Source organism: Canis lupus, chromosome 5 (assembly GCF_003254725.2).
Source record: "Canis lupus dingo isolate Sandy chromosome 5, ASM325472v2, whole genome shotgun sequence".
In the NCBI taxonomy this organism is placed as follows: domain Eukaryota; kingdom Metazoa; phylum Chordata; class Mammalia; order Carnivora; family Canidae; genus Canis; species Canis lupus.
The window spans coordinates 31,517,754-31,539,890 of NC_064247.1; the positions used below are offsets into that span (position 1 = coordinate 31,517,754).

Genomic DNA, 22,137 nt, shown 5'->3' on the forward strand with positions numbered 1-22,137 from the left:
ACACAGGGGAAGACGAGATGATGCACACCATCTACCTCATTTGTTCCAACAGAGAGACAACACCCTCTGCTAGTGTCACAAGTCAGGGAAGGAGCGGGCTTCTGTTCTGTTATTCTGTCCCAACCAGGGGAATATAGAACTGAGTTCTGGCATGTGGGTCTATCTGTGCATGTTTGAGTTTTTTCTATTTGTTATACATTTAAAAAGTCAAAAGGAATTTAATTAGTATTATTCCTGTCAGAAAGTTTATGTGCAGCAGAAAAACCTACTACTAAAAAATAAAACTGAGCATCTGCTGATAGTTAACCAGTTATTTCCACAGTTATCCTTCAAAGGTCTGTAAGACCTACAGCAGAAAGAGATCAGGAAGAGATCTTTATTCTCTGAGGGAAAACAGAATGGCCCCAGGCCAAGAAAGAAACAGGGCTGTTTCCAAGCCACAGCAGGCAACCAGGCAGCGTCCCAGTGGGTGGTGGTGGCACGATAGGTCGTCAGGCCCTGGTACCTGGTGGCCAGTGTCCTGGGTGCTGCGCTGCAGGGCGTCCTCCAGCTCCTGCCTCTCCCTGGCCGTCCTCTCCAACTGCTCGTTCGCCTGCCTCAGCATGGCCTGCAGTTTCTTCACCTGTGCAATTTGAAATGCACATCAGGACAAAGTTCCCAAGGATTCTTTTATTAATTAAAAAAAAAAAAAAGCCCTAACTCCAGAAATTTAAAAAGCCTCATCTTCTGTCTTCCTGAGACACAGCACAGATCTGTCAATTCAGAATGACTGACCTCATCTGACGTCACTGTCAGGCTTCCACAAATCCTTTCTCACATTCGGTATCTCCTTCGCAAAGGTCTGCTCTCCCTCCACACCTGAGTCCTGCAGGCCGTGGCAGCACCCCTTTACTCTGGTCTACCCTCCGCCTGCCTCCAATCTGCAACCCACACTAACACTATGAATGTTTCCTAAAACAAAAGTCTAATCATATCATTTCCCTACTTAGAATTTCTACATGCGCCTCTCCCTCAATGACCTCATGGTGGTCTTCCTTTCGGAGGAGCGGAGCGTCCTCTCCCTTCCTGCACCCCCCACAGCCCATGAGCTGTTCGTGCTTCCTAGAACACAGCCTTCCCCTTCCTGAGAGTTCCTTCACACACCTTTCCTGTCCTAGATTTGTATTCCAGCTCAAAAACAAACTTAGCTCAAGGGTTCCTTTCCCTGAGCGCACAGTGAGGCCACATGCCCCTGTGCGCCTCTAGAAATTGAGGTCTCCATCATCCAGGAAAATTGGTACACATGGGAGGAAACTAATGCAAATGGCATTTGAAAATATTAAACCATCATTCTAATCACTTCAACTTATTGTGAAGACTAAGAGAACAACCTTTACAATAAAAAAATAACAATCTGGAAATAGAAGAAAAATCATCTTTTCCTTCTCTATACTTTCACAACCCCACTCTCCTGAAATTCTACATTTCCTAAATGTTCTCAAGGAATCAATCTATTAGACAATGTATCTGGAAAAGTACTTGTCAATCTCTGCATACGAAATCTACCAAATCTTAATTTCTGTGCTCCTGTAAACTAACTGTAATCAGTTTAACAAATTTATGAAAGAAGGTAATAAGCTTTGATGAAGATTCTAAATAAGGCTTAAGATAATATTCAGCTAAGCTTTATTCAGTGAGTAGCACAGTAACCGCCCCCTCAAGCCCTGTATGGAGAAGCACCATGCCCAGCGCACATTCCTGGCAGCACGGCCGCCCTCGGGGCAGGAGGAAAAGGCGATGAGAGGAGATGTGCCCCTGCCCCTGCAAGAGCTGAGCTGGCCCGCGTGTTGCTGGGCCAGCTGAGTCGCAGACAAAAGCGAAGGCTCCAGAGTGCCCCACTGGGAACGTAGCTGACGCTGCAAGAACCAGGTTATTTCGTATTTCACGTGGATATATTTCACAAAGCAAGTGGGAGGGGAAACACCAGTGAGGAGGACAGCAGTGCAGTGAGGAGGACAGCATTAGCAATTTGGCATACCAAAAAGAAACTCACCTGGTCTCTGGTCTCAGCCTCCTGAATCTGAATCCCTTGTAACTGTTTTTCATAATTGGAGCACATATCGCAACGTCTACCAAGTTTATTTCCCGCATTATGTACCTGAAGGGCATCAAAGTTACCTCTTATCAGCAGAACAAAATGTATGTCGCACATCTGAATACATGCACAGTCTTATCTATGCTCCTCAGAGAACACGTGGTAGACAATTTCTTCAGAGTTATGGCCCTATAGGGTTGGGTTCTTTTTTTTATTTTTTAAAGATACCACTAATGTTATTCTTTTTTTTTTTTTAAGATTTTATTTGTTTATTCATGAGAGACACAGAGAAAGAGAGAGGCAGAGACGCAGGCAGAGGGAGAAGCAGGCTCCATGCAGGGAGCCTAACATGGGACTTAACGCCAGGTCTCCAGGATCATGCCCCGGGCTGAAGGCGGTGCTAAACCGCTGAGCCACCCAGGCTGCCCTAGGGTTGGATTCTAAGATGCTGTAAGCACCAATACACGAAGGACAGGCAAACAAGGGCCCCAGCTATGTAACCAGGAGGCTAAGGGCCACAAAACACCACCTTTGAGGAAAACATGAAGCAAAAGTATGAGGCCAAGACCCACACAATGCAGATGAGCATGCCACCTGGAGCAGGGGCAGGACGGAACCAGTGCCCATTGGCTGCTCCCCCAGCTCAGGCCACAAACAGCCCGAGAGCTGCTAAGGAGCGTCTCCTCACACATGTCCTACGTGAGATTGGGGGGGGGGGGGGTGGCTGCCATCAGGCTTCACGGCTCAACCAGTCCTTTAAGAGACAGGGGCCCTGTGAAAGAAAGCACTAAAAGTCAGAAACCTGGCCTCTGACCACATTGTCCTGCTCAGTTACCGGGAAAAGTGGCATGAGTCCTGTGGCCTGAGATGAGGCCCCGCCTATAACCTGGGGACCATCTGATTATTACCCTGAAGCTGGAACCCAGGGCCACACAATCCTGTGAGTCACTGTGCAAAGGCCTGAAGTTGTAACTCTTACTTCTGAGTTTGCAAATACTCTTAGGAGGAAAATGAACCTCCTTCTGCGCTACCTTCTCTTCTCTCTCTCCCATGGTTCCTACCCCTCCTTACATACACTCGAGTGCCTGCTGACAAGCATCTGCGTTCGGATCTCAAGGAGAGGGGACAGAAGGAATCTGGGAGTACACCAAGACTGGAAAGGGTGCGGGGCAAACCAAATTCAGGCTACTCCAACATAAGGGTGCCTAAGCTCCGATTAGGTGAGACTCCGGGGGTGGAGAGTGGGGGAGCTCACACCCAGTTCCCTTCCAGCCACAGCCACCTGGAATGGCAGTCACTGGACCGTGTGGCGATGTGTGCACGTACGGATTCCAGGGGCATCCTGTAAATGTACAATACATCCCAGAGCCACCCAACGTGAGCAACAGAGAGAAAGTCAGGAAGACAGCTCACCTCCTTCTGCAGCAGATTCCACTCTGTCTCACTGACCAAGCGGTAACCACTGGGGGACACATAAGCACTTTCCATACCCTGGGTGACACTGGAGAGGAGAGACGCCGTCTCTTCTTGCTCTGGCGTCATGGCCTTGATCGCTCTCTCCTGATCTTTGGTTAACATAAACCCACTTGGCATTTGTAGTGACCCAAGGGAGGCAGTATCAAAGTTCTCAGACACTGAATCTGCTCCTACCAACGGTCCAAAATCCGATTCATCCAAGTTTCCAGCAGATTTTGCTTTGTAGTTATAGCCTAAAGCTTTGGATTGCAGTGAGCCTGAGGTTCCCAAGCTGTCTGTAGACTGTGCTCTCCTGAGTCCATCTTTAAACATGTCAGTGTCTGATTTACTGAACGAGTCTCCAGACGGCAAGAGTAAGTCTGCATCCAGGGAGTGGACTGAGCCGTGGGTGCTATCTAAGTGCTCCTGAAATGTGAAAACACACATTGCCAAGTTAGACGATTCTCTATACTTGAGACAAAAACTACCGGATGGTCAGAGTGTTTCGCCACACGTTCCACATGATGATCCTTAGCACACTACCTTCACATAGTCACTGAACAAAATTTACTGAGTGTCTTCTATTGGATCTAAACCAGGTACTCAGGACACAGCGGTAAGCAAACCATGACCTTATGATGTTTGCAGTTTCGTGAAAACAATAAGCAAGCAAGCAGTCTGTTAGAACGCTGTATGTGATAAAATGAGCAGCACTGTACTGAGTGCCCGGGGTGCTCAAGGTGGGGCTTTTAGCTCAGACACGGGGGTCAGGGAAGGTCTCCTAAAGCTCAGCGCCAGGTACACTGAATGTGAGGTGCTACTCGTATGTCCACATGGGCATACTCACCTGACAGAGGGACATACAAGTCTTTAGACAGAGAGGCCAGAGGGTAAACACTACATAATGATCATTCAAGTCACAGCAGCAAATGAGAACATCTACAGTGGTTCTGTAGGATGAAAAGGCTGAGGGCAGAACCCTGAGAAACACCAACTGTGTCTGTTTGGGGATGGACAAAGGAAGGAGCAGCCTAAGTGGAAGGGAGATGGGAACAGTATTGCATGCCTGAAGGTGTAGTCAGCATGAGATATGGGGTACATAAGTGAAAGAAGCAAGACACAGAAGGTAACACACTCTGAGTTCATCCACAAGAAACGTCCAGAACAGGTAAATCCATGAAGACGGAAGACAAATCAGTGGTTGCCAAAGGCTGAGGGGAAAGGAAACTGGGGAGTGACTCCTTGGAGGACGTGGGGTCTCCTGGGATGAAGCTGGGGGGACCACAGAGATGTGATGGCTGCACACTGTGTGCACTAAATGCCTCTGAGTCAGGGTGCCCGACTCAGCTGGTGAAGTGTCTGCCTTTGGCTCAGGTCATGATTCCAGGGTCCTGGGATTGAGCCCTGTCGGACTCCCTGCTCAGCTGAGGAGTCTGCTTCTCCCTCTGCCTCTGCCTCTGCTCATGCATATGCTCTGTCAAATGAGTAAATAAAATCTTTAAATGCCTCTGAGTCGCATACTTTAAGTGGTTAATTCTATGATGTGTGCATTTCATCTCAGAGTAACATGTGGTGCGACACATTCTCAAAGTGACAGCAGCACAGCAGTGCCACTCCACGAGGCTGCACACGGTGACCGGAAAACCAGAAAAGAAAAGGGTAGCAAGTGTTTCTTGAAATTCAACAATATTCGATTTAAAAGACTAGCCTTTTATTTCAAGATAATACTGTCTGCTTTTTGTTGTCAAAAGCCCTTTCATTCATAAACTGGAAAAGCCTGTGAAAAACACAACTTTTAAATGTTTCTTTTTTTTAAGATTTTATTTATTCATTCATGAAAGACACAGAGAGAGAGAGAGAGAGGCAAAGACAAAGGCAGAGCGAGAAGCAGGCTCCTTGCGGGGAGCCTGACGTGGGACTCGATTCCGGGTCTCCAGGATCACGCCCTGGGCAGAAGGTGGCGCTAAACCGCTGAGTCACCCGGACACGCAAAACTTTTAAATGTTTTAAAAATATTCTTACTTGGTAAAAACTGGACAACTTTTATGTTAATTCCTCCATTTTGTTCTGGTTTTTTTTTTTAAGATTCTTTTTTTTTTAAGATTTTTATTTATTTATTCATGAGAGACAGAGAGAGAGAGAGAGAGAGAGAGAGAGAGAGAGGCAGAGACACAGGCAGAGGGAGAAGCAGGCTCCATGCAGGGAGCCCGACATGGGACTCGATCCCAGGACTCCAGGATCACGCCTTGGGCCGAAGGCAGCACTAAGCCGCTGAGCCACCCAGGCTGCCCCCATTTTGTTCTGTTGAACACATATCTAAGTTGAGTTAATGTAGCTGTGGTGGAGGTCGTGAGCGAGTACCCAGTACAAAGCTGATACACACCGGGATGAGAATCCCTTCTGGGAGTTACACAGAAGCCACCCTCGGTCCCATGCAGTGCTGCTGAGACACAAAGGACAGGAGGGGACAGCGGCAGGAAATGGGCCGGAATGCAGGGCTGGTGACAGAGAGTGCATACACCCAGGGGAAAGCGTGAACCAAATGGCGTTTCTGGAAGATGACTCAACAATATTTCCCGATGCCCTAAACATGTCTACACCCTTAATGGGCAGTTGTTCCCAGCAGCCCATGCTATGGGAGTGAGCAGAACCCAGGGAGGAAGTGCACCAACAGCACTACGGTTCCTCATAGTGGTGAAAACTCCTACGCTGGTAAAGATGGAACCAACTTGACTATTGCTTTGCTAGTACTGTTTCTTATTTTCTATGTTTTACGATGTTTTCCCCATTCTGAGGACCCTGCCAGCCAGGGAAAGACCACCACTCCAAGCCACCGGATTCCTCCGATTAATACACAAGTCGCCTATGAAGAGGCCTCTCACATATACCCAACCCATCCTTCCTGTGGCCCCCAACCACCTCCTTGACCGCCCTCATGACCCCATGCCAGTACCCCACCTCGCCCTAAATCAGCCCACGGCTAGGCACCAGGAAACTGAGAACAGACTCTCTACACCAAAGCCTACTGGGATTACTGAAAGCAGCCAGCCTTGTGCTGTTTGACCCGTGCTGCCTCCCTGCTCCTGCTTCTGCCTCGTGACCCAACTCTGCTGCATCTGCACATGGCTCTACATGGTGCACGGGACTTGCTTCTGGACAGACTGTGAGGAACATTCCACTTTTCTTCCAATGGCACGGACCTACAGACCTGGGCACAAATCCATCAGGATGGAATTCTTGGGCGTTTGCATGCCGAAATGCTGTCAGCTATTAAATTCCACTTGTGCGAAAACATTTACTGATAAGCCAAAACCTCTAAGATAGGCTCAAGTGAAAAAAAATTTACATAAAAGATTATGTAGAATTACAATATGGGCTAGGTTTAAAAGCAAAAATAGAAATATACACATGTTAACTCGGGAAATGGAGAAAAGAAACAGAAAGGAGAGACGTGCTCTAGAAAGCAGCGGCAGTCATCTCCGGGCAGGAGACTCAGGTACCAGCTCTCCTGTTCCCTAGGACCTCTTTGTACTCTCCACATTTCCCACAATGAACACACTTGATTTTTGTACCAAGAAAAGGACACTGCACCAGGCTAAAGAAAGTATCAGGTCCTACACATTTTCATTGTCTTTAGCCATAAAGTCTGAGTCTCTGAAGTGGCCACTATTAACTTTACAACAACAGGCAAAAGTAAATCATCATGACTCTCAATATAAAACATTCAAACTGTAAAAGATCAAATCTAAAATATATTTAGAATGTCAGAAAATAATGTTATGCACAATATATACTACAGACCAACAAAGATAGAATCAAAAAATTTTAAAAACACTTCACTGTAAATTCAACAAAGCTCCATTTCCTGTTTTCCTGCTAAAATATTTTTTGAAGTCTGAAACTTTTTCAAACATTCCTGCACACAGAAACCACATAATAATCGGCAGTACCCAAAAACTGAGACTCTCTTGGGAGTCTGACTATTAAAAAAATGCACAGCAGAATCAGGGCAAGTGGTTCTCAGTGTACGACCCAAAACAAAGAATGTAGAAAAACACTTACATCATCCCCTTCAGTGTTCACTAGGATATTTTTAAAGCTTTAATGTCAAACAATCCACAAACATGGAAACATAAGCCACCAGGAAGTAGACCACACGGGACTGAGCAGAAACCTACCCACTACACAGACACATGGATGAAGACCCCAATCCCATCTATCCAGGACTAGTTCCTAAAGCCAGGGGACGAGGCGGGGCAGGGCACAGGATGCAAGAGGCATGTGAGCTGGGCCAGCATGGGGACAGGCCTGGCTGTGAAGATGTGGGGAACGTGGAAGCCACAGAGGGTCACTCAGCGGTGAGGCCCTTCTGTGCCATGTTGAGGGCCTTCATCTTTATCCTCGAGGCAGTAACAGAAGCACTTCCTTCCTGTAGAGGGGATCAGCCTGAGTCCTGAAGATGCCTAGAGGGTCTCAACACTCAGCAAGGCAGGGAAGATAGCCCTCCAGGAGAAGGAACCATGTGCCAGCACAACAGGGTGGCAAATGTGCTGGAATGGTGTGAGCAGAACTGGAACGTCATCGTGCACGTCATGGGAGCCTGTGTGGATGCCGAGGAGAGGAGTGGCCTGGCTGCAACTCCCCTCACCACAAGGGAATGCTCAGTAATGCCCAGGGTGCAGCTGCCAACAGGGTGGAGACAGGGTGGAGACGAGAACCCCCCTGAGGCGGCCCCTGAAGCCATGGGGAGGGAGGCAAGAGGCCCCCAGGCCAGGGGAGCACCACTCTCTACCTCCAGGGCTGCCCCCTCCACCTGACTCTCCCCACCACCCCTACTCCCATCCCCCACCAACCTCACCCCCATCCTCACAGCCTGTTAATGAGCAAACATGTGCTATAGGGAGTTCAGTTCTTCAACACTTCAACTAACCTTCTAAAGAAAAAGCTAAAGTATTGGCAACTACTTATTATTCATTCCAAAAAAGATTTAAGTTCTCCTCTACAGCTTTAATATCGGAAGCCCTGGGGAAGCACTTTAGGGGCAGTGAGAGGCCCACACATGTCCTGGAGATCATAAATATAGAAGACACACAGACCATCACTGTGTCAGCGGCTCCGCATGTCCTGCGTGAACCACGGGGGACAAAGGACAAGCTGCATATGAAAACATCATGTACACAGGGACTTGAATGACAGATTCGCCCTACCTCTTCATTTGACAACTGGGCGCAAGCTTCCTCATGCGTGAGAGCGCAGGCCGCCGAGGCTTTCGCCTCCTCCTCGACATCTGTTCTGTTGTGCTCCTTCTTCTTATGAAACCTCTGTTGCTCATCTTCCTCCTGCAGGTGAAAGGAGATACAGACACACATCACTCAGGTGATCCATACTTCACGTTCAGTCAGTTTTTTAACCACTCAAAACAAATGAAAGAGTACAATGCTTTACAAGAAAACTGGACACTGAGGTTTATTTGCTTTGTAATTATGTCAGGATGTCTGATCCTAACAAATGTCTCAACACCACAAGCACCAAGGATGAAGCCATCACAAAGGAGAAATCAGGAAGCAGCTTCCCAGATGAGTAAATTGGGAGAAAGATGACATAAAACACACCCCGTCCTCTTCCTGGGACCCGAGGGAGAATTCACATGGACATCCCTGCAGGTGACCACAGAAAAGGGCAGGTAGGGCACGGCCACCAGACATAGTACAAACTCATGTGAGACACAACAAGACTGGTTCAAGTGATGTCAGAGTCCCTCGGGGCTCCCAGAGCAGCCCCACGGGGGACACAGCCATGGCAGCACACAGGTGTGCACAAGCTTCTGCAGGGGGCAGCGAGGAAAGGGATCACAGGAGCAGCATCAAGGGGAGTCCACCACCTGGGGCACAGGAGGGGTAGGCAGATGCACAGGGGAAGCCCCAATAACCCACCATGCCTGAGAGGAGGGCGGGCACATGGGCTTCGAACCAGCAGACCCCCTCACCTGGGGAGTCCTAGTGCATGTCTGTCCTGATGACTACAGGAACAGAGCTTTATATGTGAGCCGCAGCACAATTCAGACATGCAGAGAAACCTCAGGGAATGTGAATAAAAAGCCCTAACTGACCAATCAGAGCATTCAGACCATTTTGATGGACAGCAGTACTTTATTTATTTTTTTTAAGATTTTATTTATTTATTCATAGAGATGCAGAGAGAGAGGCAGAGACACAGGCAGAGGGAGAAGCAGGCTCCACGCAGAGAGCCCGACGTGGGACTGGTCCAGGGCCTCCAAGATCATGCCCTGGGCTGCAGGCGGCGCTAAACTGCTGCACCACCGAGGCTGCCCAGACAGCAGTACTTTAGAATCTAAATCCTTAAACTGGCTTTGTCTATACAGAAGAAGAATGAGTCACAATTAAAACAAATTTTAGGGATCCCTGCGTGGCGCAGCGGTTTAGCACCTGCCTTTGGCCCAGGGCGTGATCCTGGAGATCCGGGATCGAATCCCACGTCAGGCTCCCGGTGCATGAAGCCTGCTTCTCCCTCTGTCTGTCTCTGCCTCTCTCTCTCTCTCTCTCTCTCTCTCTCTCTCTGTGACTATCATAAATAAATAAAAATTTAAAAATTTTATAAAGGATGAAACTTTTGAAAGCCAAAATCTAACCTAAGTCATACAAGGAAATTGAAACCATTTTTACAGTACCTAGAACAGCTTCTATGCAGCTATGCTAGGGAAATAGCTGCGCCGATGCACAAGAAGGGGCAGGAGATTAGCCACGCCACTGTCTGAAATGAAGCAAACAGAACAGTCTAGGTGCCACTACAGGGACAGGGATGGGGCCCATTATGGTGTGTCTACCACAGCAGTGAGCAGAGTGGCAGCTCTCTGGTGCGGACACTCACTGCAGACAACGCTGGGGAGAGTAAGTTATGGACTATGCATCCTGACCCAACTGTATGAAACAAATCAACCTAAAGATGCACTTATGAACACAAAGAAGCACCCTGGAGGGGCTGTCCTCTATACGAAGACTTCTGACGACAAAAGTGGCTGCTCCTGAAAGGGAGGTGACCGAGGAGATCCTCCCTTCATCATTTTGTCCTTCATCACTTTGTATTTACAACAAAGTATTCTTATTTATTTATTTAATTTTTAATTATTTAATTTATTTATTCATGAGAGACACACAGAGAGAGAGGCAGAGACAAAGGCAGAGGGAGAAACAGGCTCCCTGCAGGGAGCCCAATGCAGGCCTCAATCCCAGATCCTGGGATCACACTCTGAGCCACAGGCAGATGCTCTACTGCTGAGCCACCCAGGCATCCCATTCAGCAAAGCATTTTTAACCTGAGATTATTTGTATATTATTTGTGTAATTTAGAGCATTTTTTAAAAGGCAAAGAGAAAACAAGATCTCGGGTGAGCAGCTCTGTGGACTCCTGCCCTTCCGGATCACTCAGCCTCACCCTCCCCATGCCGTCACTTCCAATGAGGCTTCCAGAGCAATGTCACCAATGACTCAACCTGGGCAAACACAATCCACGAGATTCTCTGTCGGAGAACTGGACAGAGGGTGGACAAGGGCTGTCTCAGAAATATACACTGTTGCATCCTACACAGTGTCTACACAGGAGCGCTGTTAAATCAGCTCTTTCTCTCAGACAAGGCCATTTCTAAAGCAAAGCCCTCCAACGCAGCTCTCGTGTATTCTGAAAGGGCGTGGATGTCCCCTGGCTCCGGCCTTTGGTCAAATCCCACAAAACATAAGCCCTGCGATGGCCTGTGTGGGGACAAGCAGGGCGTGGTGCCAGCGCTGCGAGTCCCCCAGAACTATCGCTCACCTGATCTCTCTTCTTCAGCTCTTCCACCTGCCGGAGCTGTTCCGACGTGAGCACGATCTCCATGCGCTGCATGTCCCTCATGAGCAAACGCTGAGACTCCAGAAACTGGTCATTGGCCTTCTGCCACGTGTGTTTCAACTGGTTGTGTTGTTGTCGCTCTTGCTCCAAGAGATGGCAAACTGTTTAGGCACCCCCCCCCCAATGAAAAACACTGAATTTTTTTTTTAAAGATTTATTTATTTATTTATTCAGAGAGAGCGAGAGAGAGGCAGAGACACAGGCAGAGGGAGAAGCAGGCTCCATGCAGGAAGCCCAACGTGGGACTTGATCCCGGATCTCCAGGATCACACCCCGGGCTTCAGGTGGCGCCAAACCGCTGCGCCACCGGGGCTGCCCAAAACACTGAATTTTAATGGTAGGCAATTCCTTTAACATAGGACCATTAGACTAGGTCTGGCCAATGGTCCATCCTGTGTGGGACTTGCCTCGGACAAGAACCAAGGGGCAGCCTGCTGTAGGACACATGGCACCTGTCCTCACATCTCTCCTCATGCACAGTCTCCCAGAGCCTGCTCCCGGTAACAGTGACAAGTGAAAAGAGGATTTCTGTGCTAATTGAGGGTTAGAAAACCCAGCTAAATGAAATTTTATAGGTTCCTTCACTGCAGGACTTTGAGCTCAAGATCTTAAGTATACCTATGTTCTCTTGGAGGAGGATAGAGAACACAGTATGTCCCCACTTCCTTTGATCAAAACATCCTTCCCACAGTGCCACTCACTGAACAAGTGTTCTAGGGAATACAATTTGGGAAATGCTGCTCTACGTGTGGAAGGCATGGCAACCACTACTCACTGTCTTTATATACTTTCTGACAAATGTGCTACCCAGAAACGCTTCCTGAGCTCATGCAGTTCTGACTTTTCAGGAAGTCAATGGTTCTCCTAAATGGCAGGTACTGCTGACACTCGCCAGCTCAGCCGTCCTGTACTAAAAAATGAGTGGGTGGCATCACCCAGCCACTCCAGCCAGAAACCAGAGACACAACCTTACTGCTGTCTTGCCTCCCCCCACTACTGCTCCCTCCTGGGCTGTGTGACATGGCCACTTTCAGCCACCTGCCTCAGATCCGCTCTCACAACCCCAACAACTGGTATGCTTCCTACCATTGGTCTTGCCTCGCTGGCTTACTATCCACACTACTGCTAACTGAACTGAACTTCCTAAAATGCAAAATTTACATGATCACTCTTGAGTTTAAAGCTCTTCAGAAAAGTCAAACCCAAGGCCACATACTGTATAATGCCATTTATACAGAAAACCAGTAGAGGCCAATCTGAACAGACGGGAAGGAGACCAGGGCTGCCCAGGGCTGGGAGGAAGGCGGAAAAGGAAGTGACCAGTGATGAGCACAGAATTTTTCTTGGTAGTTAAACTGTTGGGGAATTAGTCAGTGATAACAATGCACAGCTTTCTGAGTAGGAGATTTTGAAGGAGTGAACTTCATGCCATGTGAATTATGTTTCCATAAAGCTGTTATTTAAGAAAAACATTTTAAAAGCCCTTCAGAAGCTCCTTCCTGCCTATATGATAAAATCCAAATCTGGGCTTCAGCATAAGGTGTCCACAATCTGGCTCACATTTTGCCCCTGTCTCCCACATCCTAACTTTGCTGAACCTATTTCTTCCATTCCTTTATCTGTTGCACCATGTGCCAATGGCTTTGAACATCAGTCACCTCTGGCCACCTGACAAAATAATCTCCCTGTCCTTCAAAGCCCCACTTAGCTTCTCCCAAGAAGCTCGTATGTGGCTCTGCTGCCTCCCTGGTGCACTTGCAAGTGGCCCCTGCAAGAGGCAGGAGCACTATCGTGGCTGCACGGCTAAGTCTCCCAGCGCAGGTGGTAAGTTACAATGCTGTTCAACTTTCACCTTTTTCTCTTTCTGGTATGGAAATTATCCCCTTACTCATTCTAACGAAACTTCTCAGATACTTTTCCAGACATGTTAGGAAGGCTTGGAGGTCAAAAACAAACAAACAAAGGAAAGGAAAGGAAAGCTTGAAGGTCTTAACACTTTCTGGAAGGGTTGGAGTACATTGTTTAAACAGAAATTCCTACTTCTTTTGGACACTTTCTGAGTTGTGTGTCTTTTTGACAGCAGCACATCTGAAAAGTGTTTCCAGAAAGCCAAAGACTTGCTCAAACTTTGAGGTGATTTTCATAACATTTTATGAAATAATTCTGTAGGCTTATTAATTTCAGCTTTCCATTATTTGAGAAAATAAATATGAAAGCCTAAATTATTGATGGAAGAGCTGTACTTCCCACAGTACTTGATATACTACCTGGAAGTATTCACTGTATAGGACTCTATCACCACAGCCCTAACTTGCATGTGAAAATATGTTATTAGTATAACCTACAACACGTACAAGATTTCAAGGTATCCATGCATCTAGATTATGAAAAAAGTCAGATCTGCACTTTTACTAACCTCTAACTGAAATTTACCATTTCCTTTAGTTACCCACAATCTGGGCAACCCAGCACAGTTAAGGAAGACACCGCCCATGACTTCATCGCCAACAGAAGCTGTAGCCATTGCTGTGTCTTGGCACAGTGGCACTGCTTCAGGACTACAGTCCTTACCAGACCTGCTACCAAACCTCTGTAATTAATGCATCCATAAAATAACACATTTCTTTCTGTATAATAAGTTTGCAGTTATTTATATTTTGTATCGTAAGTGATTTCTTTTGTATTTTATATTGTAGGGATTGATTGATTTTTAATACTGTAGGGATTAAAAACAGCATCCTAGGATCCCTGGGTGGCGCGGCGGTTTAGCGCCTGCCTTTGGCCCAGGGCGCGATCCTGGAGACCCGGGATCGAATCCTACATCGGGCTCCCGGTGCATGGAGCCTACTTCTCCCTCTGCCTATGTCTCTGCTTCTCTCTCTCTCTCTGTGACTATCATAAATAAATTTTAAAAAATTAAAAATAAAAACTGAGCTGCTTAAAAAAAAAAAAAAAAAAACAGCATCCTAAGAGTTTTCACAAGATTGCCAAGAGTCCACGAAACAAAAAGGTTAAGAACCCCAGATAATTAAGACTTACTAGCAGAACTGAAGACAAAAGTCTATCTTTATGTTAATGGGGAAAAGATAAGCCTTCTCCCCCAGGCCAGGGAAAATGAAATCAATTTCTGTACAAATCTGCTACCAGCCTAGTGAAATCAAAACAGACCCTTATAAACAGGGATGCTACTTGAGGCCACCAGAATATACTATCTGTCCTCTGTCCTATTTTCACTCTTGCTAATCTACCTCCATTAAAAGGATTCTGGGGGCAAACACAGTTTCCCCAGCACTTCCCAGCCCTCTGGTCTTTCTGCCCACCTCTCATGCCTTGTCAAGTTACTCCTGGGGTCCCTGAGGAGAGAGGAACTGTCTACAACCCATATCTCTTCAGGAGATCTCATAGCTCCAGCCTTTCACTAGAACACCTGAACCCACTGCAAAGCTTCACAGTGAATCATTAACAAGTTAGAGTCTAAGACTTGTTACTGTTTTTAATCAGTATCAATTGAGACTGAGACTAAAAATACACAGAATATATATTTACCTTCATGCAATTCCTTCCGAAGTTTCTCAGCATCCTCCTGTAAAACAGATTTCTGAGTATTCAGAACAGCTACGTACATCTCCAGGTCAGTTCTGCAAGACTTCTCAGCTTCCAGGTAATGGTTCAGTTCTTTAACCTGAAACAAAATGCAATTCTGTGAAACTGAAACTTACAACAGTTTCAGCTTTAGGCATACTGGTCAGTTCTGGATGTGCCTTGAAAATAATTTACATTCATATTTACATTTTACATAAAATTTTAAAAGTTAACACAGTTTTTAATTATAGAACACATACTTGCTATAGAAAATAAGGAAAATAACATGACTAATAGGAATCATCCATAATAATATCTCCAGAATAAACACACAACGGAGATCACATGTAACCTTGCCCTCAAAAAGCTAGCTCTAATTTGTATTCCCAGAAGAACATGTACTTGGGCTTATTTTATCACATTCTCAGTAACCCTGAGTTGTTGTGGGGGTTTTCTAAAAGTAATTAATTTCTAAAGATAAAAGTAGTGCCACACCCTTGTAAATTTGCTTTTCTTTTATTTCTGGTAACTGTAAATGCCTTAAGTTTATAAAAAGGACCCATTTTCACAGATACATATATATATTCAAAGGAAAAAAGAGGAAGTCACAATGGGAAAAATAACTAGCCTCATACTGTAATAAACACAAACTGGAAGGCAAGTGTGGAATGTTTTTTAAAAACATTTTGTAAATGCCTTATTTCTGTTTAACATTAATAATAGTCAAATATTAACAAGATAGTCTAATATCTGAAAGAGTTATAACCAAAATAAAATGCAATCTTGCCCCAGAGAGTGAATATATAATCACTTGCTTTACCTTGTCTTATACATTATCTGTCCTAAATCTTGGCCATTTATTTCATTTATTTATTTATTTTTAGATTTTATTTATTCATGAGAGACAAGAGAGAGTCAGAGACACAGGCAGAGGGAGAAACAGGCTCCCTGTAGGGAGCCCCATGAGGGACTCCATCCTGCTTTGGATGGAAGGATCATGCTCTGGACAGAAGGCGGGTGCTAAACCGCTGAGCCACCCAGGCATCTCCATTTTGGCCATTTATTAACGTCAACTTTTTCAAATGGTTATGTTTAACTTCACTTTCAAAGTTAATTTCATGACTTTTAACTTCCTACTTCTTCAAATTTGCAAATGAGGGCTAATCTGTTTTCAGTGGTCTTTATTTCCTAGACCATTAACACAAGACGTTAGTACTGGGCACAGGCTACAATGACCATGGAAGCGCCATGTGATGCCGCAATGGAGGTTGTGAGCCAACCAAAGAGACTAACCAAGTGTGACATGGTGCTGGCCGCTGTGACGCATGTTCCCTGCCGCTGGGAATTCAGCTGATGACAACCAGAGTCCATACAGCAGACATAAAATGGTGGTACACAACCACTAACTCCATCCACTACCACTTCTTAGCATAAATATCTGACTCAAAAATCAGTGAGTTTCTTACATTCAAAAGCTATTGAGCAGAACTCTGGGAAAATAGTAGCAGTGGTGGCACAGTCTGTGAATTTCCTTGAATTCCATTTACATTAACAACAAAGCTACTAAAATAATAAAACTAAAGAAACAAAGTGATAGTTGGGAGTGTGGGGCCAAACTCTGAAAGCAGCCTCCATGGACATCCGTGGTATCAGCATCAACACAGGACAAAGTAAAGGGAGGGAAAGATGACCCTAAGAATCCCCAAATTGTCAACTGAGTCTCCAACCTGACAACAGCAGCTGAAAGTGGAAGAGTTTCAGGGTACATTGCTTCTCTGTATGAATCTTGAGATCTACTTACCAAGTTCCTTATTAAACCCTATTGGATTTGAGTGGAATTCTAAATTTATAGATTAATCATAGATTAATTTGGGGATATACATTATAATACATTATCTTTTTTTTTTAAGATTTTATTTATTTATTTGAGAGACATACAAAGTGAGGCCGAGACACAACACAGGCAGACGGAGAAGCAGGCTCCATGCAAGGAGTCTGATGTGGGATTTGATCCTGGGTCCCCAGGATCAGGCCCTAGGCTGAAGGCAGCACTAAACCACTGAGCCACCCGGGCTGTCTAATACATTATCTTCTCATTCAGGAACACACAAGCTCAGACCTTCATCATAATGTATTCCATAATGATCTTACCCATTTTTGTTTAGATACATTTTCAGGTAACACAGAGTTGATTTTAGGTTTTTTGTGGGATTTTTTTGATTTTGCTACTATAAATGGGATTTTCCCCCATTATATTCTTTACTTGGATAGATTACTGGAGAATGTTATTTTTGTATGTTGATCTTGTCAGAACAACTTTCTTGAATTGTTGCTCAGTCTAACAAGATGTTGGTACATTCTCTGGCTTTTCTACATGAACGATCATCAGTTTCCCTGTTTCCATTCAGTGCTTACACTCCGTCTCTGCATCTCATCTTGCTGCATTGTCCAGGACCACAACCACCCCCTGCACAAAATCACAGAGTACAGGTCTCCTCAGTGCTCCTGTCACTAGTAGTAAGGCTGCTAAACACTCATTGATTATGATGTTTGCTACTGATAAATAGCTCTTAAGTTACTGTTTAAATTCATTGAATGCCTTTCTAAATCCAAGCTGAATAGATTACTCCTTTATCATCTTCTCCTGTGGTACTATACTACATTTTCTGGTGACATGCCCTTGACATGCCCTCCTTAAATTCCTGTGAACATAGCCTATTTGGTTATGATGTCTTTTTTTTTTAACTACACTGTTGAAAATTTTTATTTCTGTATTCCTAAATGAGACAGATCTAGAATTCCTTTCCTTCTACCACGTGTGTGTGTGTGTGTGTGTGTGTGTGTGTGTGGTTTTTTTCAAGATTTTATTTATTTATTCATGAGAGACACAGAGAGATAGGCAGAGACACAGGCAGAGGGAGAAGCAAGCTTCCTGTGGGGAGCCTGATGCAGAACTCGATCCCAGGACCCCAGGATCATGCCCTGAGCCGAAGGCAGACGCTCAACCACTGAACCACCCAAGTGCTCAACTCTCTGTGTTTGTAATGAAATTATGCAAATCTCATAATTTCCCTCTTTTCTGTTCTTTTTTTTTTTTTTTTTAAGATTTTATTTATTCATTAGAGACACAAAGAAAGAGAGACACAGGTGGAGAAAGAAGCAGGCTCCATGCAGGGAGCCCACTGTGTGACTCCATCTCGGGACTCCAGGATCACGCCCTGGGCTGAAGGCAGGCGCTAAACCACTGAGCCACCCAGGGATCCCCTCTTTTCTGTTCTCTAACAGAGTTTGTAGAGTGTAAGGAGTATCTCTTTCCAGGTTTGGAAAACTTTACCTGCAAAACCAGTGGAGTCTAATGTCTTTTGGAGGAGAGGAAACAGGAGAAAGGAAGATTGGATATAAATTTACTTTCTCTAGCAGTTCCTACTTTCACTCCTAGTTTTGAGACAATTCTCGCTAATTATCTTTCATCAGAAATGTTTTCACTTCATCAAATTTATTTCATTTCAAATTTATTAGTGTGACACTGTTCACAGTATGTATTACTTATAAGTCTCTCTGGATTTGTAGTCATGTCCCCTTCTCATTTCTAATGGTTTGAGTCTTCCTGATTATTTTTTAAAGATTTTATCTATTTATTTTAGAGAGAAAGAGCAGGGGAAGGAGCAGAGGGAGAAGGAGAGAGAATCTCAAGAGGACTCCATGACCAGGGCAGGGCCCAACCTACAGCTCCATCTCATGACCTAGGCTGAAACCAGGGGCCAGATGCTCAACCAACAGAGCCCTCCTGATTAGTTTTAATGTAGGTTTGTCTATCTTACTAGGCTTCCCATTTTTTCGCATTATATTGGCATTCTCAATTTTTCTTTTGCTTTTCTATTTTACTAATTTCTTCTCTTAGGCATATTATTTCCTTGTATTCATATTGTCTGTACTATTGTTTGCTTTTTAGATTTGAGTAAAATATTCAAAATACTAAATATTTTTTAATTCCTTTTTCATGAGTTTTTCTTTCATTCCAAGCATTTTATTTTAGCTACCATTTTACTATAAATAATTTAATAACCTGTGGTCAGAGATTTGAGTCTGCATAACAATTCTTCAAATTTTTTTGGCACTTCCTTTGTGACACTATGAAAAGCATAATGTACCTAAAACTAACAATTATTTTATCCCATTCACTATCCTAAGTGCTTTAAACGTGTGGACTTATATAATCCTATTAATAGCCTTATGAGGAAGGTACTATTATCCTCATTTTACAGTTAAGAAAACCAAAGCACAGTAAGATTAAGTCATTTGTTCAAGGTCTCCAGCTAATAAATGCTGAGGTCTGAAATTCTATGCCCTACTATGTAAGATGCAGTCTCTCTTTCTCAGGTTCAGGTTTCTGTAGGTCTATTATATCTAAATTATTAATCAGATTGCTCAAAACCCCTACATTCCTGCTAATATTTTTCTCTGCTTACACTATCACTTGCTAAAGATCAATCTCCTACTGTAACTGTGAACATGAATTTCCCCTTGTGACCGTCCCTTTTAGTTCACATATTTCAAAGTATATATGATACATTCAATCACGACTGTCACATCCTATTGATGGATTATTAGATAAGGACCCTCCATTGGTATTCTTTTTTCCCTACATCCTAAATGCTTCATATCACAATTACTATATCAACTTTCTTTGTGTTAGAGTTTAGATAGCATATCTTTAAACATTCTTTATTTTCAACTTTATATTATAGTTTTATTTCAGGTGTATCTATTTTAAGCAATATAAATTTAGATTTTTTTTTTTAAAATCCCATCTATTTTAGTAGGTAATTATCAGTTTACATTTATTAGGATCATGGACATATTTCCCCGTTCTACATTCCTATGCCCTCAGTGACTCTAACTTTTCTCATAGGGTTAGGTCAGGGCCCTGGGGTGAAGGAACAGGCTACATCTCCCGACCTTTGAGGCTTCCAGCTCTTTCACTTTGTCTTCAGTCTCTGTCAGCTTGTCTTTCAGAGCTGCAATTTCCTTCTCCATGGGCATCACAACAGACCGAAGCTTTTCAGCATCCTCTTGGGCCTACGGTTAAAAAGAATGAAATGCTACAACTTACTGGATCATTGTTTTTCTAAGAAACATTGGCTTGTACATGTTAGACTTGGCACAAGTAAGCCTACTGGGTGCTGTATTACCTGAACCACGTCGGATTCTCAAATGTTGCAAGACTCTAAATTTTAGTCAAGTCTTCATCACAATTTTCTCAAATATTACACTTAAAAATTGGGAGTAAGTAGGAAAATGGATTCACGGGGATCCCTGGGTGGCTCAGCGGTTTAGCGCCTGCCTTTGGCCCAGGGCATGATCCTGGAATCCAGGGATCGAGTCCCACGTCGGGCTCCCAGCATGGAGCCTGCTTCTCCCTCCTCCTGTGTCTCTGCCTCGCTCTCTCTATCATAAATAAATAAATCTTTTAAAAAAATGGATTCACTGTGCCAAATTTGATTTTTTATATCAATTAATTAAATTGGAAAAGACCATATATATAAAAGGAAACACACATACTTTAATTTTCATAATTCTGGTCACTAAATTCATGAAACCATAATTTCTTATGAAATGGCTGGATGAAAGGACTGGTTAGTTTTTGTTTTTGTTTTTTTTTTTTTACAAACTTTTTTAAATTTTTATTTATTTATGATAGTCACAGAGAGAGAGAGAGAGAGAGAGGCAGAGACACAGGCAGAGGGAGAAGCAGGCTCCATGCACCGGGAGCCCGACATGGGACTCGATCCCGGGTCTCCAGGATCGCGCCCTGGGCCAAAGGCAGGCGCCAAACCGCTGCGCCACCCAGGGATCCCCAGGACTGGTTAGTTTTTAAACATAAATAGAACAGTGTATTTTCTAAAATTTTAGAAAACTATATTGCTATAAAAAAGCTTCCATCTCAGTTATTTTCAAGAGTAATTTACATATTATTTTACTTTTGATATCTAATTGAAACAACACCAAAGAATGACCCCTAAAACTATTATATTGCTTTCTATCTTTCATTCTCAAAAACACGGATTAAAAGTAATATCCATAAATGAGTAAACTCATGATACTAGATTTTCATTATTTATACTGTATATACAATACATACATATATGTACACATGTATGTGCAATGTGTATATAATGTATATACGTATGTGTATATATTAGTATATATACATGTGTGTAAATGTGTGTATATAACATATATATGTGCATACATATATGTATGTATATACTATATACATACTACATAGTGTGTACTATATACACACACACAGAAACAAAGGTAACTCACAAAATTAGCTCTTTCCCTGCTAGTTAAAATGAAAATCAAGCTTATTCACTGAATTTAAAAGAGTTCAAGTTCATCCTTAGTGTTCATGGTGGGGAAAATATCATATATGTCCAACTATGAGTGGAGTGGAGATTTCCCCAAAAACCATCTCTCTCACCTTTCTGAGGGAGAAAAGAGGACTCACTTTGTTTTCCAGTTCTTAAAGAATCATTTTGTCATTTATTTTATTTTTAACTAAGTCCTGTTTGGAAAAGACCTCGGAGCTTAAAATACCCTCAGTTCAGGCTAATTTGGGATACTTACAGAGGCCTGCTGATAAAAATCAGGAGGAAAATAAAAGGAGGGAAGCAAAGAATTTAACACAGATGGAGCTACTTACTGATGCAAAGATGACTCCACAAGTGTTGCACATCATTATAAACAAAACTTGTAAAGATGATTTTTTTAAATGTCAGAAAGGTCAATAAAGACAAGGAAAACTTACTAAGGAGTCATTTGTGGTGATGAGCATAGGGTGGTGCCTGGAAGTGCTGAATTACTATACTGTTCACCTGAAATTAACACAACACTGTGAACTATGCTGGAATTAAAAGTCTAAAAAATTTAGAAAAAAAAAATACAAAAACAAAAAAGAAAGTATAATCCACATATAATGATTTTATGGATTAAAAGTTGATCCTTAGGACTTTTTCTTTCTTTCCTACTACTTTATTGCCAAGCCTATACCTTCAGTGTAATACTGAACAGAAGACATAAAAGCTGGCATCCTCTGTGCTTCATCTTCCAGGGAA

At 43.8% G+C, this 22,137-nt stretch overlaps 1 protein-coding gene across 3 annotated transcripts in view; it reads right to left on the reverse strand.

The window, feature by feature from the left end:
• The window catches only part of RABEP1 (rabaptin, RAB GTPase binding effector protein 1), a 101,280-nt gene that overhangs the window by 16,825 nt on the left and 62,318 nt on the right, over nt 1–22,137 (reverse strand). For all 3 annotated transcript variants that reach the window (XM_025462026.3, XM_025462028.3, XM_035716304.2), the window contains 7 exons: nt 19,976–20,095; nt 14,981–15,116; nt 11,357–11,535; nt 8,737–8,868; nt 3,488–3,955; nt 2,033–2,137; nt 506–622 (listed from right to left, as the gene is read on the reverse strand). In XM_025462026.3, the coding sequence (XP_025317811.1) occupies nt 506–622; nt 2,033–2,137; nt 3,488–3,955; nt 8,737–8,868; nt 11,357–11,535; nt 14,981–15,116; nt 19,976–20,095 (1,257 nt within the window). The remainder of the gene's footprint in view (nt 1–505; nt 623–2,032; nt 2,138–3,487; nt 3,956–8,736; nt 8,869–11,356; nt 11,536–14,980; nt 15,117–19,975; nt 20,096–22,137) is intronic.